The 22,114-nt window shown below is 38.4% G+C and overlaps 1 protein-coding gene across 1 annotated transcript in view; it reads left to right on the top strand.

Moving 5' to 3' along the window:
* The window catches only part of LARGE1 (LARGE xylosyl- and glucuronyltransferase 1), a 260,231-nt gene that overhangs the window by 219,591 nt on the left and 18,526 nt on the right, over positions 1 to 22,114 (top strand). Inside the window, exons 10-12 of the mRNA XM_026052233.1 lie at positions 280 to 405; positions 8,847 to 9,002; positions 19,682 to 19,845. Coding sequence (XP_025908018.1) covers positions 280 to 405; positions 8,847 to 9,002; positions 19,682 to 19,845 — 446 coding nt within the window. The remainder of the gene's footprint in view (positions 1 to 279; positions 406 to 8,846; positions 9,003 to 19,681; positions 19,846 to 22,114) is intronic.

Here is a 22,114-nt window from a genome sequence, read left to right as displayed (position 1 = left end):
GCTAGAAAAGGAACCRTGTTTCTTACCAGCAGTACAAGATGCACATTTTGAAAACTAAGCTGTATTTCCTTAGCTCTGTGTGTCAAAAGAACTTGTGCATCTGATTCAGCTCCATATATCACCCTTTAGAGYGGTAACACCTCTCAGGGAAACAGGATTTTGAAGCAAGATTTGCGGARTTCAGTTTGCTCCTTTCCCTGTGACAGAGGAGGACAGTCAGTTTAGAGGTTCTGAGGTCACCTCACTGTGAAATCAATGTTTCTCTGTTTTGTCCACTAGGATATCTTCAATGCAGTCATCAAACAAAATCCCTTCCTTGTCTATCAGCTTCCATGTTTCTGGAATGTGCAGCTATCTGACCACACCCGTTCTGAGCAGTGCTACAGAGATGTGTCTGATCTGAAGGTATGTTTTACAGAAGGTTGGCTGGGTGATATCCTTTGGGACAGAAAACGCAAGACTACTGTAATAGAAAGAATCTCTTAAACAGGAAGAAAACTGTCACATAAAATTTATAAAGACATCTAGGTAGGAGATACAGATATTACTTTGTTTTTGAGCACTTTGATGCACAGGAAGGTGTAAGATGAAGCCAGCTCTTAGGCAATCTAAGTTTTCCTTATAACACTTGTAAAGCAATGGTTGAAGTCATGACTTCATGGTTCATCATGAGTCAGTCAGAGTCATGGTTCATCATGACTAAAGAAAAATAATCACCCTCAGCGCACTACCAGTTCCAAAAGCTTCACTTTCAGAMATATGGTTCAGACATAGTCCACAAAAGATAGCTCTTTTTTTTAATTAAATATCTCAGTAAACATTTTGCAATAGATACTTGCAGGGCAAGATCCATGTAGGAACTTAAAAGATATGACCTTGATGCTTTAAGAATTAAAATCTCTACCAGCATTTTGTTATGTGCTCATATTAAGAATCATGCATGAGAGCAGCTGTCAGGCCTGAAGCAAAGGAAGAGAGAGATTTTTAGTAGCAGCAAAAATGTTTTCTGAAAGATGAATTTTAAAAAAATACACCACCTTTTATCTGGGAGATGTTATGGCATTTTTTTCGGTGAATTATGAGTTTACATTAATTTGTATAATCAGCTGAGATAGTCACAGTGGGGTTCACTGTCAGATGAGGACACCTGCACTTAAATAAGAACAAAATATTGAAGCTAATCATTAGGGATCTAGGGCTTGATTCAGTTACCCCTACACATTTCAAGTCACATAGGCTATCAGATGCATGTACATGGGGCAATCAGATACAGCTCGGATCTGTGGGAGTTCCATAACCTTTTGCTGTGGCAGTTTATAAGCAGGCAAGTTACCCTAAAGTGCCTTAAATGTTGCTGCATGTTTTTATTTTGGCAATTAAATCATGTTCCTGTTCAGTTCCATCAATGGTGCTGGGAAGAGGTTCAGTTCATCCATCCCAGAGTAGCCCTCTAATGACTAAGTGACCACATCACTCTAACTGGGCTCCAGTGAACAAATTGACTAATCCCCCCCAGATGTGGGACACCTGGCACATAATTAACCCTACTGATATTCATATAATGAAAATTGCTAAATAAAAATGGAATCTTCTATTTTCACTGTCAATTTTATGTTTACCAGTATGACTTAGGTTTGGTTACTGATTATACTGTATCACACTCTCAAAATCATTACAGTACAGGCAATGAGGAATGACAGAGATGCAGARTATCTTCCACAGGTTCTCTGGAGTAAGATGCCTAACCTACAGACAGGCAAGCAATTTCTTCAGCTACACTGGACGTAATCACAACACTAATATTAGGCATATCCCAAAAGTACTCCATTGAATTGGACTTATTTCTCCCTTTGGAAAGGGAGCAGAGCTTTATCTAGTGCAAATAAGTCCCACTGACTTCAGTGACACTCTGGCCATATTCATCATTTAAAGATGGCCCTTAGGCAGCMCTGAGTGGGTTGTTTTGTGTTTTAATGAGAAATATCAAATTTGTGAAAATCTATTATGAACATTAGAAAACTTYTAATTGTAAAAAGGAATTACATTGTTTTGGTGTGTGCTCCTTACAACTAAGCAGCAGATGTAGTTAGTCCAAGTTTGAAAATATATTTCTTAATCACTAAGTTTTCATGGCATAATATAGATGCTGTGGAATAATGTTTTTTGGCACATCCTGTATTTCATAGTAAGACTGGGCTAAAAAATTAGGTAGGAGAACCCTCCAGGGCAAGAAGGGGAGAARGACAGATTGTGAAGTTTATACTGTAGGATTAAGAAGGATGGCATAGGAAAGAAGGAAAGGGAAGAAGAGGTTTAAATTCCATGCTGAACTTGGTCTAGCYGAATATTCCTCAAGTCAAATCAGACTATTTCCCACATCAGATGGAAAGAATTCTGATTTAATTCCATTTGCTCTCAAAATCCATGAGATCTGAGGATTTGTTGTCTTTTATACATGACATTATGTCAAATAAACTTAGAGAAACCCCGTGGTTGGCTGTCATTCAAGTAAACTTAACCTGCTTTGCTTTGTTTATGAGATAGCAAGTATGATTTTTAGAGGCCCTTGTGGATCTTGAATATTTTGTATCACCTGAAGAGGCTTCTTATCCTTCCATTTGGTCCTTGTTAGTTAATTAGTCCTCATTATGATGCATCCGTATCAACTTTAACAATATTTGTGTTGTCATCTGTTAGAGGCTGACATGGTTGTGCTGAACTCTGCTCTGCTTGCTTGTTCCAGCTGAGCATCACATGCGATTGTCCCAYTTGATTGTGGGAAGACATGTATATGGAGCTCTTGCAGAGCAGGTATAAGAGATAGTATTTATATATAATCGAGTGTTAKGTAGCTGTGCCTCTTAGCTTTAAATCCCTGTAAAGCAACATCAGAATAAAAGTACTTTAATAATACTGCTTATCTAAACGCTTATGTAGCTCATGTCTTGTAAACTATAGGGCTGGAAGCCACAGGGTAGACAACTAGACTCCAGTTTTGTTCTGCTCTATGTGTCATATGAAGCCATTACTCTTATAAACAATTGCACAGACAGGAGTCTTCCTTTCCCCCACCTGAGGTCACCTGTTTTACCAGTGTTTCACATCAGTCAAGAATCTCTTGAACTGAACAATTTTAATAGAGAGCAAGTGAACRATTTTAATAGAGAGCAAGTGGGAACAGATGCCCTTTAATTCTTCTTGCTAGGGGAGCTACTTGCAGCCTCTGAAGGACAGAGGTGCTTGGTTGTGCATAGTATTTGTTACACCTTGAAGAAGCTCTTGGGAATTACTATTGAAGGCTGTGCAGAGGATGCACAAGTGCTTATAGTCATTCTCTCAAGGCATCCACTGCCTATCAGAACTCATTTATCTCAGCTGCTTACATGGTCCCCAGCAGACCACAGTGTGAGTAGACRAGTGTTCAGGACCATGTCTTACCAACATTTGAAGCCTTTGGGGATCTCTCTGGAACTGAGGTTCATCTAAATGTTACCTTTGCTGGTTTAGGCCCTGCTTACTTTCCTTTCTGGTTAACAGTTTGTWCTTGTATGGGATGAAATCTCAATTACTGTGGTTTGGCACAAACCAAATGGCAGGAAAATCCTATGAAAGAGAGTAATGAGTTGTGATGCCTCTAACAATGAATCATGACCTCACTGAATGAGTCAGTGYTGAAGAAAAGTGTGGTTGTCAAGGATACAGATGCTACTTACACAGAGAGAATCTGACAATTCAGTCACAAACAGGGATCCTGGATTTTTCCCTGGGAGTATATCAAATTATTAGAATTTACTCCTCAAAATAAATAAATGCTTGAAATCATAAATGCTTGAAATCTCATTGATTGCTKCTTAAGTTGGCTTTGAACTACTTAGGTTAAATTAGCAGATAGATAATTAGCCTTATAAAACAATTTTGGAAAGGGAAATCTTTCATTCATTGTGCTTTCCTGGGGAGCCTCTTCCACACTAGAACAAACTTATGAGMTGGCCACAAAAAGTAGTAGTAACAAGAAGTTTATACTACTTGTCCATAACCAAAATCATTTCAGGTCTTCCTCAAACATGACCTTTCACACCTCTTTCTATTCCAGTTCCTGAGCCAMCCCCTTCTGTCCAAGCACCTCAGCCGTGATCTGCAACAGTTCTGGCACTCTGCAGCCTTGCACCTTTTAATGCTGCCCAAGGAAGAACTTCATTGAGAGGAGTAAGGGCCCAAGAGGGATAAGCATAACCCTCCCTTGAATGTAGTGTTTCAGCTGCTCTGCCAAGAAGGGAGTGCCTTGGTATTACAGAGGTGTTTTTAGTGGGAATAGACCATCGAAAATCAATTTATGGAGGTCTCRCATTAAACATTTGTGTGGGGGTTGAAAGGAGAGCTGCAACTCCTCTGAGAACAAATTAAGAACTTTAGTAGAAAAATTGGCAGAGATAGTGATCTTTAGCCATCATGGGCAAAAGCAAAGGAGCAGAGTACTCACTGGGATCATGGTCACCAAATCGGGCAAGGCAGCGTCCACATTCTGCATCCAGAAGCAGTGTCTATTACCTCCGAATTGCTGGCTACTCCAACATGAGTCTTCTCCGCTCGCCTATGTCAGAAGTAGCACACTGGAGGTATAAAGTCTCCATGATAAGATTTTTGTGAAATATTTGACCTTTTAAGAGATTTTTTTTTTTAATTCAGCAAGTTTTATCTGACAAAGCATAGTTTGAAAGGAGAATTTCTAAGCATCTCTGGTTGAGATACTAGAAGACATGAATGTAGTGCTTTCTTGATGATATTTAAACCAAACTTTTCAACCATAGCAGGTCTAAAAGAAAGACTATTGAGATCATATTAAAGTGACATAAATTATATGCAGATTTACTGAGCATTTTACTCCTCTTGATTTCAGTGAGAAATTCCTGTTGGCCTATGTAAGAACAAAGGAGCCTAGCTTTTAAATAGGAATAGCTCTCCATATATAAAATATTGCTTTAATTTCTTTATCTAAGTTTTAGAGTGCTCATAGGGTTAATTAAGAGCTTTGTAAAAATGAAACTCTTTATTGTTAATTTATTTTTACTTTTTATGCCTTCAGCTTGTAAAGTAGATAGTAGAAAGAGAGCCACAGGTGGATTCTCTGTTTTCTTAAGGGCTGAAACAATGAAAAATTCCCAATATCTGTCTAGAGAAAAAAAAGAAAGATGGTGGAGAAGGAAGCATTTGACTAAATATTTCTTGTGGAGAGAGAAGGCCCTTTAGGGTGGTGAGAAGGGTACCCATAGAAATAAGACATCAAAGCTTATARTTTAGTGGTTTGGACTTGAGGTTTGAAATAATTAATGTTCTCAAGGAGGGCAAYGCAGCTGAAAACCTGCAAGACTTTCTGGGATTTTTTGTTTTCAGCAGAGGACTGGGTAGGTGACCAACCTTAGAGCTCTCTCATATTCTACCARCATCCTGGTGTAGCCTTCCATCTCAGATGCCACTGCCAGTTTATAAGGCTCCAGTTGCATCATGATTTGAGTGATTTAGCTGGTGAATAAATAGGAACTATCAGTTTGGTATAGCCGGTTTCACTAGGTCACAAAATACATGGAAATATTCCAGGAGGATGACTGAGCCTAATCAGTGAGCGGTAACGGCTGCTGATTAACTAGGGTAGTGTTAACAGAAATGTAGATAGTGCCAAGTTGCTTAATGACAACTAACCAAGTGTTAAATAGCTGTGGAATTTTATGTTCTGATCTTTTGGTACTTAAATTGCTAAATGAAGATTTAGGAGGATAATTTCCTCAGTTCTCAGGAGGTCTTGATCAAGCGTGGGAAGGGTCTGTGGGACAGGCTGAAGGATAGCACCATGTCTGTCCAGACAACAGCACTGCAATTTTCCCTGCCAGCCACCAGAGCTTTGCAATAGCTCAGGAATTAAGAGGGAAAATGATGCAGTATTACGTTTGATCTTGAAAAAGGGATATTACAGAAATAAGATTTTAAATTCTAGTTTCACTTYCTCATTGCAGTTTTGGGAGAACAGTTTGTCAGGCTATAAACAAAGCAGACATTGAGTTTTTTGGGTTTTTTTTTAGTGGGAAGTTTTTTTGCTAATTTCTACAGTCTTTTTTTCCAGGTAATTTATCTTTTCCCCAAGCAATTCAGTGTTGTCCATAGTGAATGTATTAATAGTCACATAATGGCCTWGGCTATGGCCTTACTGTGCAACTGACTGTTTTTATGTACCTGACTGATGCCCATCACAGTTCACACAAGGACTTGTTGGCCTGTGCAGCTCCAAGTGTTGCTCTTAGTGCAATAAACCAAATCAGACAGATGCAAACAAAACCCAAAGTGAATTCATGGGCTGACAGGAGAGAGAGAGAGAGAAAAAAAAAAAAAAACGTTTATGGATGTAGTGCTATATACTGATGGTTAAGAGTCTTTGCCTGGAGAAATCTACTGTTCTTCTTTGCGCTTTCATGTATCACATAATATTTCTCTAATCATGCTACATTTAAAAAACAGGCTGCTCTTTCACTAGACCTGTTTTGTGTTTTTTCTACCTCAGGTCATCCAGATGGTTTCTTACTTCCTTTCTGTTCTTTAGCTGCATTGACATGTGCTGTTCTTCTTGATTAAAAAAAAMMCAACTTTTTTAGACAGTCATCAGCTCCGTTCAGCTTTCTTCAGTTGACTGCGTGCTCCCCTGACATCTGTACACGTACAGCAACCTGACACGTTTCAAATCTGATCAGATCTCAACCACCAGCTAGACCCTTGATGCTTACCAGCTTTTACTCACAGAACAACATTTTGAAGCACAGCAGCAAATAGACTCTACACATACAACTGCAGTTGTCTGGACTTGACATCACCCACACAACTGAGCAGAGACATCAACCACTACTCAGCTGTGATGTGACATAGTATATGTTGATGGGAAATCCTTTCAGAGTTGGGAATCCTGTCCTGTCACAGTGTTGGAGTTTATGATCATTAAACATTTCAGTGCTGAAGGTTATTTGTGTGAGTAGACAGAGTGCCCACCAGAGAGTTAGGATGCTCATGAAGACTTCTGGAAGGAAGTGCACATGGAGGACTAGCAGATAAAAATTTTGCACAGAAATGATTTTTTTTTTTTTGTTCCCATTTTCCAGTTTGTCTGTGTACACTGATCTCCTCTCTTAAAGACATACTAGCAACCAACGCATCAGCAATTCTCATTCTGTGYCTATTAGGGGAAAAAAAATGTGCACCAGTACCCTTTAGAACCCTTTAGATTCCTTTAGCACTAGGCTACTATTTATGTTTGCCTGTTTGCATGAGGTAGAATTCAGTCATTTTTTTTCTCTTTTGCTGCAGTTTAATGTAACAGATGAAACACATCAAGTTGTTTTCAGAGAAGTGAGATTTAAAGATCCATTTTTTCAGTGCAGGAAATGTGTTGAGTTTATATCCCATTCCAGCAATGCTAACTAAAGCTTCTTTCTTTTTTTCTCATTTTTCAACACATATTGAAGCAATGTGTTATTTCACATTCAAGCTATAGATATGAATATGCAGATAAATGTAAAATCAGCAAAGGATGTAGCTTCATCTATGCAAAACATCTGTACCAAATATACTTATTACAAGTAATCTCTGAGATTTGTATGGTGTGTATCTGCTTCCTGGTCTGGATGTGAAGTGCTCCTTTGATTGGAAAAAGTGATTTACTTACTTCCAAAGTGATCCAGAACTCCCTATAGTTGCTTTTCTCTAACTGCCTGTATGGTTTTCTGAAATCCCCGTAGCTTCAGTAGTGAAATCCTAGGGAGGGATGTATCAGCAGCTGGTAGTACAGCTTGGTGGCAAAGAGGTCTGTGGCTGTGTGTGACTGACATGTCACCTTTACACAGATAAATGGATTCAGAGAACCTCTCCAGAGCACCTAGCTTGGAAGTATTCCCAGTGGATTTTTTTTCTCTTTTTTTTCTCTAATCTCTTGAGAACTTACAATAAAACTGGATGTAAAGCATTTTTTTTAATGCCAAAAATATTTCCTCTAAAAAAGGAAATCATTCCTACAAGCCACTTTTGATTCCCTCCTAGATTTTCCTTGTGGCTCCCTTCTTGTTCACTTTGTCAGAAAGCAGTGAAAAGTTGCCTTGATGTAAATGAGAATCAGGCCCTTTATATCAGCATTAGAGTCAAATCTAGGCGAGTGTGAGAGTTACCTCCCATTAGCAGAGGCTAAATACCTGCTTGAAATAGGAATTCAAAGGGTGAAGCATTGTACTGTATTGCTATGTTGTGCAATGCGACTGAGATCAGCCTTGTTTAAACAAAGTAATGGCGAAAAGGGAGTCAGATTAAATTCATCCCTTTTTGACGGGGGGGGTAAATCAATACAGAAATTTATTTGAGGCTTTTTTCCTTCTCAATACCTAACAAGAGGAAAATCTACCTGGCCTGAAACAGTGAATCATTAGCCGAAACAGTCACATGGATATCTGAGGTTAATGTTTAATATCAGCCTTCCCTTCTCCCTCATACTGCCACTCCGGTCAGTAGTGTCTATAACCACTCAGGCCAGGATTAAAGTTATGGCAACATTTATGAGSGGCTGCATCACGAACTAGGAGAATACACCAAGGCAAATGTACAAGTTATTCTATGCAGGAGTGTAAAATACATCATTTATACAGTATGCAGTTACATCTGAACGATGCAGCAAAGTATTCCTTATTAAAAGACTGAAAGAAGTATCTGCATAGTGGGGTTTTTTTTCTTAAGAGGACAGTAAACTGCATGCACATAAAGCCAGTGAATAAAGCAAATCTGTAGTCTAACCGCAGGTCTGTTTTCTCTTTTCTTCCTCTGAGGTGATTCACTGGAACTCGCCAAAGAAGCTGAGAGTGAAAAACAAGCATGTGGAGTTTTTCCGCAACCTCTACCTGACATTTCTAGAATATGATGGGAACTTGCTGAGACGGGAACTCTTTGGCTGCCCCAGTGAGACAGACGTTAACAGTGAAAATGTAAGTGGGATGCCTAGGGCTTCAAGATTTAAAGAGTGTTTCATACAAGACATAGTGAATGTGAAAACATGGCAAGKTGCTGGTGTGGGCAACGCAGTGCATAGGGCCTCAGGAGAATCAAGGTCAATGCTCAGATTCCAAAAGTGATGCAAAATGTTTAAACTCACTGTTCCTCACTTGTAAAACTGTCATATTCATTGCCTTTCTCCTTTTTTTTTTCCTATGCTGACTTCTAAAAATCTCCAACAAAGCTAAGATCACAAATTGAATATATTGGATTTGGGCTCTTCATTTCATTTGGCAATTTGACACATCTCTCCCTTAGACATAAAATTTTTCCAGGGAAGGTAATGTTTCATGCTCTGATGTTTGTTCAGCATAAGATGATGCTGTCTAGTACATGGCTAGTACATGCTAACTTGCAATGAAATGAAAATGTCAGTACTGTTGGACTAGGTATTTGATTTTTTTTACATGCTGCAAATTATAAAATGAATGAATACTTCAAGATTTATACAAGCTGTGAGATTCTAAAGTTTTCTGCCCTGCCCCAGCTGAGCACAGCAGCAGTTATATGTATCTGTGTAAAACTTTTAATAGGAACATGTCAGATGAGAAAAGTCCTTTGAAAGTCATTGAAATCAAGGATGTTTACAGTAAAAAGTGCCTATGTGTGTGTTCCAGTGTATGTATAAATCCAACATATACATATGTTAATTGAAACATCTATACACTCATCCATGTGAATTCCTTGTGTATGGTRTGGCCTTCGGAGATACCAATTTTAGCTATGCAGTACAAAAAGAAAGAAAAATAAACCTGTAACTTTTTATGTTATTTCAAGAAAAAAGTAATTATTCTCTAAAACAAACGAAACCCTCTGTACAAAAAGCAGTAAAACAGAGACAGTATCATGTACACATTAGCAGTTAAGACGTAATTGTATACCCRGTTTCCCCACTGGGGCTTGTGGTATTGCCATTTAGGCTGTGGATAATATGACCACAGGAGATCTGTCCACATTTTTTTAACTTCAGCTTTTAGAGGTTAAATGTATTTTAGTTCAAGGCACATCTTCCCAGATACTCATTCTGCCATCAAACCATCTTACAAAAGAGGGGAGGGAAAACTGTGATAAACTCTCTGGAGATAAACAGTGACTGTGAGGAAAGGGAGGAGTCAGGCAGAGAGAGTACAGCAAGGGCAAAAGCACGTGGGGAAAGAAAAGCCTCTGCACAAATGAGAGGCTTTTAGAGAATCAAATTAATTGAATGTGATAAAAGACCAGTGAAAAACTAATCAGACAAATCTAGATATATAAGCTGAAGCAGAGGGTATAAAAAGGGGAGATCTAAACAAAAAAGGAAAAAAATAAAAACTGCAGTAAAAATATCATGCTTTTTTGTTTAAATAAGAATGCTGAATAATATTATATTGAATTTGCAAGATGTTAGGTAGGAAGGTTAGAAGAGTGCCTGAATGCAGGCACAGACTTTTTACTATCTTTTCCAGAGCTCTGTAAATCCTTAATAAGCAGATTTATACCAGATGACACATAGTTGGGGAGCAGTATATAGTGAATGCAAGTTCTTGGTGCTAAAAGCAGTTATCCTAAAAGTTTAAAATGGCTCATTTTTCTGGACTTGTTTCTATTTGACAGACACTGGAAATGACTGTTCCAGCCTATTTCTTATTCAAGACTAGTAGAATGCAATATGCTATATGGTATGGCTGGTGTCTGAAAAGGAACTGTTGCTCCTTTTTCCATTTATAATTTTTTTTAAAAAGCATACTTGAAAAAGCATGGTACAAAAATACCATGCCAAGAGACACCCAAATTTAACTGTCTTCTATCAACACAATTAGATATAGAAAAAATGTACCATTGACTTGCCTTAGAGTAATCACTTAGGAGTGGACATAGCTTTTTGCTAGTTACACTTGATATACGTTCTATTTAAACCTGAATGTGCCCTTTTATTGTAGAATYGCCGAAGTAGGAGAATAGGATTATAATGAAAACCATTCTCCATTCTTTAATGTGATAATTCCTCATTCTCTTTCTCTTTGCTGTAGCACACGCACTGTCAAAGGTGTCCTATTAAAATACGGTACATTCCCATGATCTATTGCAGCATTGTCTTCAGAAACAGAGCATCATTTAAAGTGAGCAGGGAGCCACTGTTTGTCATTCCTGCTAGTACAAGAACTAGGGGCATGAAGCGGAAATAGCAATAGCAGGTTCAAAACACAGGAAGACATTTCACCCAGGATGTAATGAAGCCTCAAATAGGAGGTAATGTTGCTAAAAATATGCATATGTTCAAAAATGACTCTTCATGGAAAGAAAATCAATCAGGAGCTGTAAAGCTTTGGTGCAGGAAGTCCTTGAACCACAGGTTCAGGGCTAGGAGAACATTCTGAGGAGGTGTCACTACAAACCTCCTCTGCTTCCGTACTCTGCTCTGGGCCACCGATGTTGGTCACAGCTGGAGACAGGATACTGGACTTGATCAGCCTAGATCAGATGCTGCCAGGTATTTGCATTGGGATTTCCATTAGGATTCCTAGGCATATATTTTACACAAAAGGCTATGATTTTTGCAAACTTAAATATGTATGAGGCAGGAAATGCTATTTATTTTGCAGTTACCTTTTTTTTTCTCTGAAAAAAAAAAATACAGTTGTCCCAAAATACAGTTACCACCGTGTAGGGGTGAAAGGTGCTACTTTGGCTATCAGTGCTTTCCTGCACTATGGACCAGGTGACAAAATGCTGGAATATAAAAGCTCTGCTCTTTTTGTAATTGGAGAGAAGTACTTAAGTGCTGAATCCACTGCACCCTGCTGTCAAAGAACGGTGGCTTGTTACAAGTTTGTCACTCGTAATCTACCCTTAAGGTCTTGTTCCAATATGCCAGCCTTTGCAGCTCTGCAGTTTAATATTTGTGATGGTGTTTTATTTAGAATGCAACCTGTAATTAAGGAATCTTATTTGTAATGCAAATATCTGTAAAATGTATAATGAAGTATGGCAGTTTGTACTTTTGGGCTGATTCTGTGACTCTAAGCTCCCTTTACACTTCTATGGCAGTACCAAGATGTCCTTAAAATTAATATAAAGTAGGTATTTCCCTTGTATGTAAAATAAGGACATTTTACAGTACCAGAGAGATATAAAGGGGCATTAGTTTAAATGGTTGATCTTAYAGTCTTTGTGTGTGTGTGTGCATGCAGGCAGATGGCTATTCCTTTTTTTTTTTTTTTTTTGTGGCTAAAGAGTTAAAGTACCGCAGATCTAAAGGCAGTCTTTGCATTCTCTGCTGTATTGTGCTGATAATAGGATGTAAAAAGTTCTATGTAGGAATGAACAGACAGGGTTGGAATCAGAGATACAGAGATTGAAAAATTTTAAGGGGCTGGGAAACTTCTCTCTGAATTTCTAAAAATGCATATAAGTATGTCTATGAAAGAGAATATGCTGCAGATACAGCCAGTAGGAAGGTGCCTGCACAATCTTTGTGTCATAAAACAGAACTGCCAGTCCCCATCCGTTCCAGGTTACAGAGCAGGCTCTTCTCTGCAGACTGGTCTTAAAAGCTCCTCTCTGCCCTTCGTGCAGATTGTGGGTGGGAAATTCAGAATAGGAGCCAAATGCTCCTGTAAACCCTGCCATCAACTCAAGGGGCCTTTGAAGGCTACTTCCTTAGTCATTCCATCCTACTTGCTTCATGCTTCTTTCCACTTTTCTCTCCTTTTCTGCTTTGATGCTAGGAAGGACATTTTAGGGGAATGTATGAAGTCAAACCTAACGGTAATCTCCACTTTATGAGTTTCCTATTTGCTTTTTATGTTTATATCCAGCATTTCATTCCAAATGACCCATTGTAAAGCCTGAAATAGTATGGCAGGATCTTTTGTCTCCTATAGTAACTCTACAGCTAAGACTAGGAGATAGATACCATAGGTCTGATTTTTGCACGCGGACACACATTCAGCTTTTTATCATTCTCATAAAACCTCTTTTCTGCAGATAGCTACTTCTCACAAGGTGTTTCTGCCAGGGCTTTAAATCTGAGGGTTGAATGGATCATTGCCTACTACGGACATTCAAGTCTTGACCCAAAAGCCAGAGTAAGATCAGTGTGAAGTTTATCACTGATTTCCCTTTATTATCCTTAAAAAAAAGGAAATCAGTGATAAACTTCACACCAATCTTACTTCTCAGATTCTCCTTAAAGAAGAATTTTCAGGAAAAAAAAACCTGTCCATATTTCCTGCATTTTGACTTTTCCTGATCAAGTAGATAAATAAATTCCTGATCAAACGGAGCCCTGGCACAGGCTGCCCAGGGAGGCTGTGGAGTCTCTTCTCTGGAGAWCTTCCAAACCCGCCTGGATGCCACCCTGTGCCCCGTGCTCTGGGTGTCCCTRCTGGAGCAGGGGGTTGGACTAGATGWTCTCTAGAGGTCCCTTCCAACCTCAATGGTTCTGTGACTCTGTGAAATAAACAACAAAAATTGTAAAAATTTCTAAATAGTTTTTTCACTGGAAACCCTTGTTTAGAAATGAATTTCCTTTTACCTATTATTTAATATAACTTRTTATATTAAATATATTTATATACAATATTATTTGATATATTTAATATAGTTTACAATTATTTAATATGTATGTTTTATTTGTGCAAAACCAGAGATTCTTCACATCAGCAAATGGTTTTCCGTGTCTTATAATACCCATCAGAAAGCAGAAGACTGACGCTAGCAATGTTCTAAATAGTATACATTCTAATTTATAATTTTAAGTTCTAATGTTCTAAATAGTATAAATTTTACTAATGAATTTAACCATTTCTGAATGTCTAGAAATATTCTGCAAAAGGAATTTCCAAGTTAGTAAGTAGGCACTGAGCTTACAATCTGACCGATATAGTAGGTAACACTTTCCTCCTGCAGAATTTGAGTGTAGGAATATGAATCTGCATCATTTGTATGACTGTGTTTTAAAGTTACAGTTTTGTCATATCTGTGGCAGTTTGCAGAGGAAATTCTGACTTTCCCAGCTGTGTTGTTTCTAATATTATAACTAGTATTATTATTAAATGCTGAGCTGGTAGCATATCCTGTTAGTATCTTGAAACTTCACATTGTACTGCTAGTATTGCTAGATTGGGGAATCATGGGGCCTTCAGTTTTTCATCACACTAGTATACCTCTTTCTTCTTTTTTTTTTTTTTCTTTTTTTTTTTTTTTCAATTTCAAGCCTGAGGATAAGCTTGGGGATTTCACATCATACGTTTCTGATGACCTCTGCATGAAAGTACACTTTGCTCCTGAGAAGAAACCAAGATATAATAAGTATGCTAGGCAGGGCTCTTTGCCAGCCTAGTGAAAATTTTATTTAAATTATAAGGTTGAAAAAGTGTGATTTATGCATCCTCAGTAGCATTTTTCTCCCTCCCTCATCCTCCATGTTGAGAAGGCTGAGAAGGCTGAGAAGACAGTTGCGCTGAGAGCAGGCTCTCTACTGGGTGCTGGCCTTGGGAAAATGATGTTTCTTTTGAACAATATCCGTTGCCGTCACTGATGTCCAAGCAGTGTRGAGGTGAAAAATATTTGATTTGCTTGTAAAAGGGAAAAAGCCCAGTCAAAAGCAGAAGGGAAAGACTCACTTGAAAGATAAGGTCTGGAGAGGTTGCATTGCGAGCATGAAGGACTCATGGATAGGTGCACTGGGAAAGCTGCAGGGAATTAGCAGCCTGCTTGAACAGGTACCTTGGGGCTAGTGATAGCAGAGGGACTTTTCCATTAGGAAAACTGTATTAAGATTTAGGAGAGACTGGGAAACTCGCCACATGAGAAGGCCAGGGCTGGGAACAATCTGGGCAAACAAAAGCCAGGAGACCAACCTGTCAAGGAACGGTGCTGCAAGGGAGCACCGGGAACAGCTGAGCCAAGAGTATTTGGCAAGGGGTAGTGGAATGGGGCACCAAGCTCTCACGGCTGCAGTTGAGATCAAGGGAGACTGTACTTTATATGAACGGAATTGATCACTCTGTTAGGCCTGTGGAAAACTCCGAGTGTTGACTGTACATTACTTTCCTGTAGCAAGACTATTGTCTACCTTCTCATAAGCTACAGCAAATTTCCTCTTGCGAGGTAGGTTGCTCAAACAGTATCCTTCTCTTTGGCAGTTTTGTTTTACAAAGAAAACACAATTTGGCCCATAGCAAATGCACAAAATTTTATAGTGTGAGAAGAATAAAGGTTTAATTGACATAGGATTAGTCTTGCTTTTACTACTAATCGTCAGAAAAGCCAGAAGTGCTCTATGYAGGTCATCCCCCAGACAAGACTCAGTGAATGCTTTTTCTCCCTACATCATCATCTGTTGTGTTTATGCCACGCTAAAGGCAACAGTTAGCTCACACACTCTTAAAAGTGCTAAATGTTGCAAGCCAAATTGCCTACTGGTGGGAACTGGGACAGCTACACTGGAGAAAATGAAACTGCTGCGTTTTATAACCAGCTTATAGTTACATCCTGAGCTGGTGTTATTTTCTGTCTGTCTCAATGTCTGGGTTGCCTTTGTGCTGTGAGTCTTAACTGCACACACCTAGGATAAGGCAAGATGATCTAAATTGCCCTAGGACATGCCTTTTTCCTCTCCTTTTGAACACTAATTCAGGCATCTCAGCTAAGAGTCTGTAAAAGGGATAAGTGCAGAGCCCCTTACCTTGAAGGGACTCAGAATACAGCATCTCATTCGCTCAGAGGGTTTTGTGAGGTTGAGCACAACAAGGACTGAGAGGTGCTAAGATGCAGAGGCAGTGCAGGACTGTTGGCACACCTGAAACAGAGAGGAGGAGGGAAATTAAAGTGCAAATACCTCTTTTAAAATGTCTGGAAATAGATTTTGCTCAGATGAGAACTCTGTCATTTTAAATCTTGCTAACTAAATTGTACATCATGAAGGAAGCCCGGATTTCCTCCTTTCTGCTGTGGTGAAGCCAGGACTCCCAGGTGGAGTATATGTAAAACACCATTTGTTTGTTTGTTTTGATTATAACTAAAATACTCTTGATCCTGGGTTTGGATTCATCTCACATGGGGTGAAAACCTATAGATTTTGGTGGGAAGTAAAATGTTCTTGTGATACAGCAATTCAAAAAAAAAGAAAGAAAAAAAAGCAAAGAAGCAGCAGCTAATCATAAATATATTCATCCTAGAAACAGGCTGAAAAGAGATTCATGAGCAGACTACCAGCTTGTCAGTGAAGGTACACACTGTATGCCATTTATTATATGGGTTGGTAATCTTATCACATGGTTAGAATACACCACCTTGTCTCATATAAGCATGTTAGTCAGGTAACTGGACATGGTAAATGATGAGGATTTACGATAGAGTTCAGTACCCCCTGTCCCACTTGTGCTGTATGTCCAGCCAAGCCTCAAAGGCTGCTTTCCTTGAGAAGAAGTCTGATCACCTGCCACGGCCAGAGAAGTAACTTAGCAAATGCATTATGTTTTTGGATATACCTGCCTCTTTGTTTTGCTCTCCTGGATGTCACTGCACATTCTGGTTGCTGCCATTTTACATATGAAATAGTAATATCATGATGCTCTTTGGAAGCACTTGCTGTTTTGCACTGTCGTATTTCTTAAGAGAACATCTACTGTACACAGTCTGAAAAGAACACCTCTTTTCACCTGCAAGAGTATGTCCTTGAGGTGAGATTTCCCCCATGGTCATGGCTAGTTAGTGGTCCTGGCCACTTCTAGAAACAAGTCTTATAGAAACGGTGAATCTCATGCTAAGCATGTTCTTGCTTTTGCAATATACACACTGTCACTCTAAGGATAAGTCTTTATGTTTCGGAGTTTAGCGTACAAGAGACATGCATAGCAAAACCAAAAACTTGGGCTTTGTTCAAAAGAAACACTGTTTTTTGAGGAAGGACTTCTTTTTCCTGAATTGCTAGAATTGAACGATATGGCCTGAATTCTTTTTTGTTGTTTTATTTTGTTTGTTTATTTTGGTTATGTTGAAAATACATTTTGTTTTTATTTCTTCTGCCTCACTTTCTGCCCTGTTGTGTTTTTGTTTTTGGCAAACGTTAGGCAAGCTGGAGAGCAGAGACACTGGTTTTGTTAAACTCAGATGTACTGTGAAGATGGAGCATTTTTAACCGAAAGAAATATAGGACGGGTTTCACTCCTAGATTTTGAGGATTCATTTTGCAGCATTTTCTTCACCTTCTGCTGCTGTCAGGCATCAGAAGAAAAGAGGTGTTCAAATAGGAAGATAGCCATTTTCAAAAATATGGTTTTRGAGGATCTGGAGGAAAGAAAGGAGGGAGAAATTTGCCTGTTTATTCAGCTTTGGAAATTGTCTGCACTGCTCCATTATACTCTGGTAGCTCTAAGAATTTCACTTGAAAAAATAGCAGGAAAAAAAAAAAACCTACAACAGCATTGTCCTTGAAATAGATTGGATACAAGAGAAAAGAAGCTGGCTAATTATCCCCTGAAGATTTCCAGGGACTAATTTTTCCCGACCGTGCAGAACTCGGGCGACATGGAGCGTCTCTGTGCTTCCCAGTGCACAATCCAGCAGAGCTCTCYGCACGCCGCTCCCGATGCTTTGGGCATGTCATGCTATTAGCTTCGCAAAGATAGCTCATGAGCTTACACGTTTTGCTGGACCAAAGCCAGGGTGCCTGCAATATCCAGGATTGCTTCCAACACGAGGGAAATTTTCACAGGGTGGATCCTACTTTCTAGTTTTCTGAGGCCTTGACACTGCAGGATAAAATCATAGGGAAAAAAAAAAAAAAAAAAGAGAGTATTTATACCCCTTTAAGCTTGCAACTCGAATATAATCCGATAATCTTTCAGTGAAGGGCTGGTTAATAGCTGCTGTGCAATTAAAAACTTCCAGCCAGTCATTTGTATGTAAAGTAAGATAGTAAGGTATCCTTGAGCAAAGCAACTGCTTTGCTGTATTTTTAACCATATAAACCTGAGGTGGATTGAGGATTCTGAGAGGGGTGTGCTAATGTTTCTGTTCAAGGAAGAAACAGAAATTATGAAGTATTCTTGATAGTCATTGTCAATATCAGATTTTAATTCAAAGACTGTTTGAATGTGCTTTGGAAAATGAAGTAGTGGCTCAGCTGAATGATGATTTAYACTGCAGAATGAAAATTCAACAAGATATAAAAGAAGTCCTGATTTCTATTCCACCAAAAGAAACCTGATTTAAATGGAAGTTTTGCTTGAGCAAAGGTTTGTCAAGATTCGTATTCTCATCTTTCTAAAAGCAATCTCTCTTGGGTGGTGTTTTAAGATCCCTGTTGAACAATAACAAGGAAGAACCAGAGGCTCATTGAAATCAAAGAGGTTGTTTCCATTATTCACAAGAAGATTAAAGAGTAATATACAGGAAAATATCAGGAATTATTCCATCAGGCTTCACAGGAAAACATTCAGCTGTGAGCATTATGGTTGACAGCAACCATTATACTTACAGTTCCAAGAACAAGAGCTTTTCTTCTCTGAATATTACTACAAGAAACTCCCATATTTTTCAATTCTTTCCTTAAAAATAGTGTCAAAATATTACTTTATATYATTCTGAACAGGGCAAAATCAAGATATTTTTAAATCTGAAAAATATTAATATAATTCATAAAGTGTTTCACAAAACGATTTTAAAGTGAAATGTATTTTTTGTTAAATCCTGTAAATAAAAACTATAAAATTGTTAAAATAATTTTAACTTCTTTTTTTCTGGTTAATCCTATTTAAGTAATAAGGTATATAAATGATATACCTTTATAAATTTACATTTTAGAGTGACTCAGAGCTTAGTTTTATGTGTTAAGACCATAAATAATTTTTACTCATTATATTTTGCAACAAGGGTGCTTTTTTTTTTTTTTTTTTTTTTTTTTTTTTTTTTTTTTTTTTTTTTTTTTTTTTTTTTTAAAGTCCCTTTTAAATAATCTATCCAATTTCTTGGCTTTCAAGCAATTTAGTTCAGGAATTAAATTGGCGCTTTTTAAAGTCCCTTTTAAATAATCTATCCAATTTCTTGGCTTTCAAGCAATTTAGTTCAGGAATTAAATTGGCCAGAAATTTGGGGAGTTGATGATTTTTTCTCTCCCTTCTTTTCCCAGAGCTGAACTTACTTTGCTCTTAAAAATACACGTTAAAGTGACTCAAGATTGGAGTACTTCCTTTTGAGAGGCTCATTTTGACTTTGAAAGGGCTTGATTTTCACAAGAGACAAAAATTACCTGTTTTCTGTTAATCTGACATCTTTGGACTGCTCAAACTGGATATCCAGAATCACAAATCCTGTTAAAAATGTAGGCTTAATGCTGTCAGCTACAGCTCAATGAGTAATTTCAGTGCAAAATTAAACTGGTACAAATCCATAAGTCTCAAGGCATTAATTAATGGTCAGTTTAAGATGTTACTTTTCCATCTACCAGTGCTTAGCTCCTCCAACAGAGGCGGCAGAATGGAGGTTGGGAAATCACTGCTCCTCTGTCTGCCTCACTTAATCTCCTCGTTGCCTCATGCTGCAGGTTCCCAAGTTGTCCTTTTTCTCTCCTGATTGCACAGGGAATTGTAAAGAAGGTATCTTTCTGTCCACTCTTTCCTTACAGCTCCAGAAACAACTGTCTGAGCTGGATGAGGATGATTTGTGCTACGAATTTCGACGAGAACGGTTCACCGTCCATCGCACTCATTTGTATTTTCTACATTACGAGTATGAGCCTGCTTCAGACAACACTGATGTAACGCTGGTGGCTCAGCTTTCAATGGACAGGTAGGAAAGACCTCTCGTTCATCACGAAGTGAAGGGCAGTGAAGATGTTCTTAGATTGCAAGAACTTCCCCAGGAATCCAGCTTTGTCATGATTCAGGGAGAGGAAAAAAGTTATCTTCACAGAAAACTGAAATAGCATGTTTTAACTCCTGCTTTAAATTAGAAGTAGCACATGTAAATATTACGCATGTATCTGCAGTTCAGCTCTGCAGTGGACTTGTGCAGAGCTCACAAAAGGTTTCATTGCTGGAGAACAGGGGTTGTTTTCTGTCRGGACTGAAAGACATTATTTGTGGAGTTTTTTTACAGTGACTTAGAAAAAAGAAAGAGACAATTTTGGTGAGTTTAAGTGTTTAAGTAGCTGGTTACAAGAACAGTATTTCCCTGTTAGGCAATGCTAGTTTTAATTCCATTGATCATTTCCTTGTGGAAAGTTTCAAATAATGATTTGATTTTCCTTATAGTGCRAGTCAAACCTGAACATTTTTGTTTTAAATCCAATGATTTAAAATAAACTTCTTTTCTTATGCAAAGGTTCTAGTGTAAATTTAAAACTCCTTTGGAGAGGAGTCTGCATTTTAATTCAAATATTAATTTTCAGAGTAATATTTCCAATGTAAGTCTTTTCAACGTTCAGTTCTGATGTAAAGTAGAATTTCCAAATGCTGATATTTTCTTTGAGGAAAAAAATGTATCAATTCCATGCAAAGATTTACCTGCACCTTTCTGATTCCCACCATTGCTTTGAGTTTGCACTTTTCCAGAAGCCCAGAAAATACATCTCAAATCAGGCAACTCAGTTATATTTTGAAATGGTCAATCTTTTTTTCTTTCTTCTTCGCCATTCAAACCCAATCCAAACTTTGTTGTTGTTGCTATCAGAGTTACAAAACAGAGCAGACCTACTTGAATATAAGCAGGCAACTGGTACTTCGTGTAGCTTCCTTTAGCAGTGCACGTAAGGAATGCAAGATGCCCTGTGGACACCGCCGGTGCTGCACATTGATAGACGCCAGTGGAAGGTCAGCTGTATTCCAGGGAGGAAGAGAGTCAGAGGAATTCAGAGCAAYACAGCATTTACAGCCTGTTTTAAAAATAAACACAAACAAGGGCTATTTTGCTTTACCAGTACCTCGGCTCTGCATTGTGCACATCCTATTATGATTTGCTATGCTCATCGGTGTCTGTTCTATTGATTTTTAATTGAGGAAACATTTCTTGAGTGTTCACAAACCTTTGACTAAAAAAACTAAAGAAATAAATTAAGTCAGACCCCGAGCGAATGCCACAATAAATTAGTAAAGCTGGTGTGTGCACATGGTGTATTTTCCCCCTAGAATTTAATTCAAAAGAATGAGCTGCAGCTTGGTGCTGTTTCACTGGCACTGATGCAAAATCTGAGCATCTGTTTCCCTTTCTGGATCCTCACCGGGGCACATGTTTTTATTGATAGACAGAACCACACATTTTTATTCAGATAGAACAACCCTCCTGATACTGTGCAGGAAAAATCTTTCCTGCTTCATTGGTGTGTTGCTATAAATTATTGATTTGGGTTGGAAATACTCTCTTTCAGCTAAAATCAATAAATAATATCATACCAAAGATGTGTTTAGCCATTTTGTTGTTTTTTTTTTTCACTTCTTTCAGTTGCTGCTGTATTTTTTAGGTCTTCTGTACACCACATTTATTTAACTCCTCCAGAGTAGCTATAGACATTTACATAGCACCTCAGATGTAAGATGACATCTACATAAACAGTGTGCTATTTCCCACACTGCTGCATCATTCATTCAAGTAACTGCCTGAAATAAGGCAAAACAAAAAAGCAAGTCTGCAGTTGCAGCCCCATTGGAGCCGAGTGACACATCGGTGGTGACAGGTTTACATGTGTCTGCACTGTAGGCTTGGGGAACAGAGAGCAGTGGTGCATTTTAGGAGCCAGCAGTAATATCTTCAGATGCAAGCACTGAGGGTGACTTTGTTCAGCGCTGTTTGTTATTGTTGAACTGTCACATTTTGTACTGATGTGACATTTTCTGTAATAATGGCTTGGTCATATCATGGGCTGTGTGAGGGATTTTCAACAGGGTGTTTTGRCTAGGTAGCCTTTTTAAAGGCATGGTGCATAGCTAGGTTTCAGAAATTAGGATGAAAGTTAAAAAAAAAGATGTAAGACCAGAATGTCGTCAAGGAAAGGCACAAGACTTTGAAATTAGAGTAAGAATGAGTTGTAAATTGGTTTGATGTTCTTGAAAGGAAAACCGGA

This window comes from Nothoprocta perdicaria, unplaced genomic scaffold, assembly GCF_003342845.1.
Source record: "Nothoprocta perdicaria isolate Ctin4 unplaced genomic scaffold, notPer1 scaffold_86, whole genome shotgun sequence".
Classification (NCBI taxonomy): Eukaryota; Metazoa; Chordata; class Aves; order Tinamiformes; family Tinamidae; genus Nothoprocta; species Nothoprocta perdicaria.
This window is presented reverse-complemented; position numbering and strand designations above follow the sequence as displayed.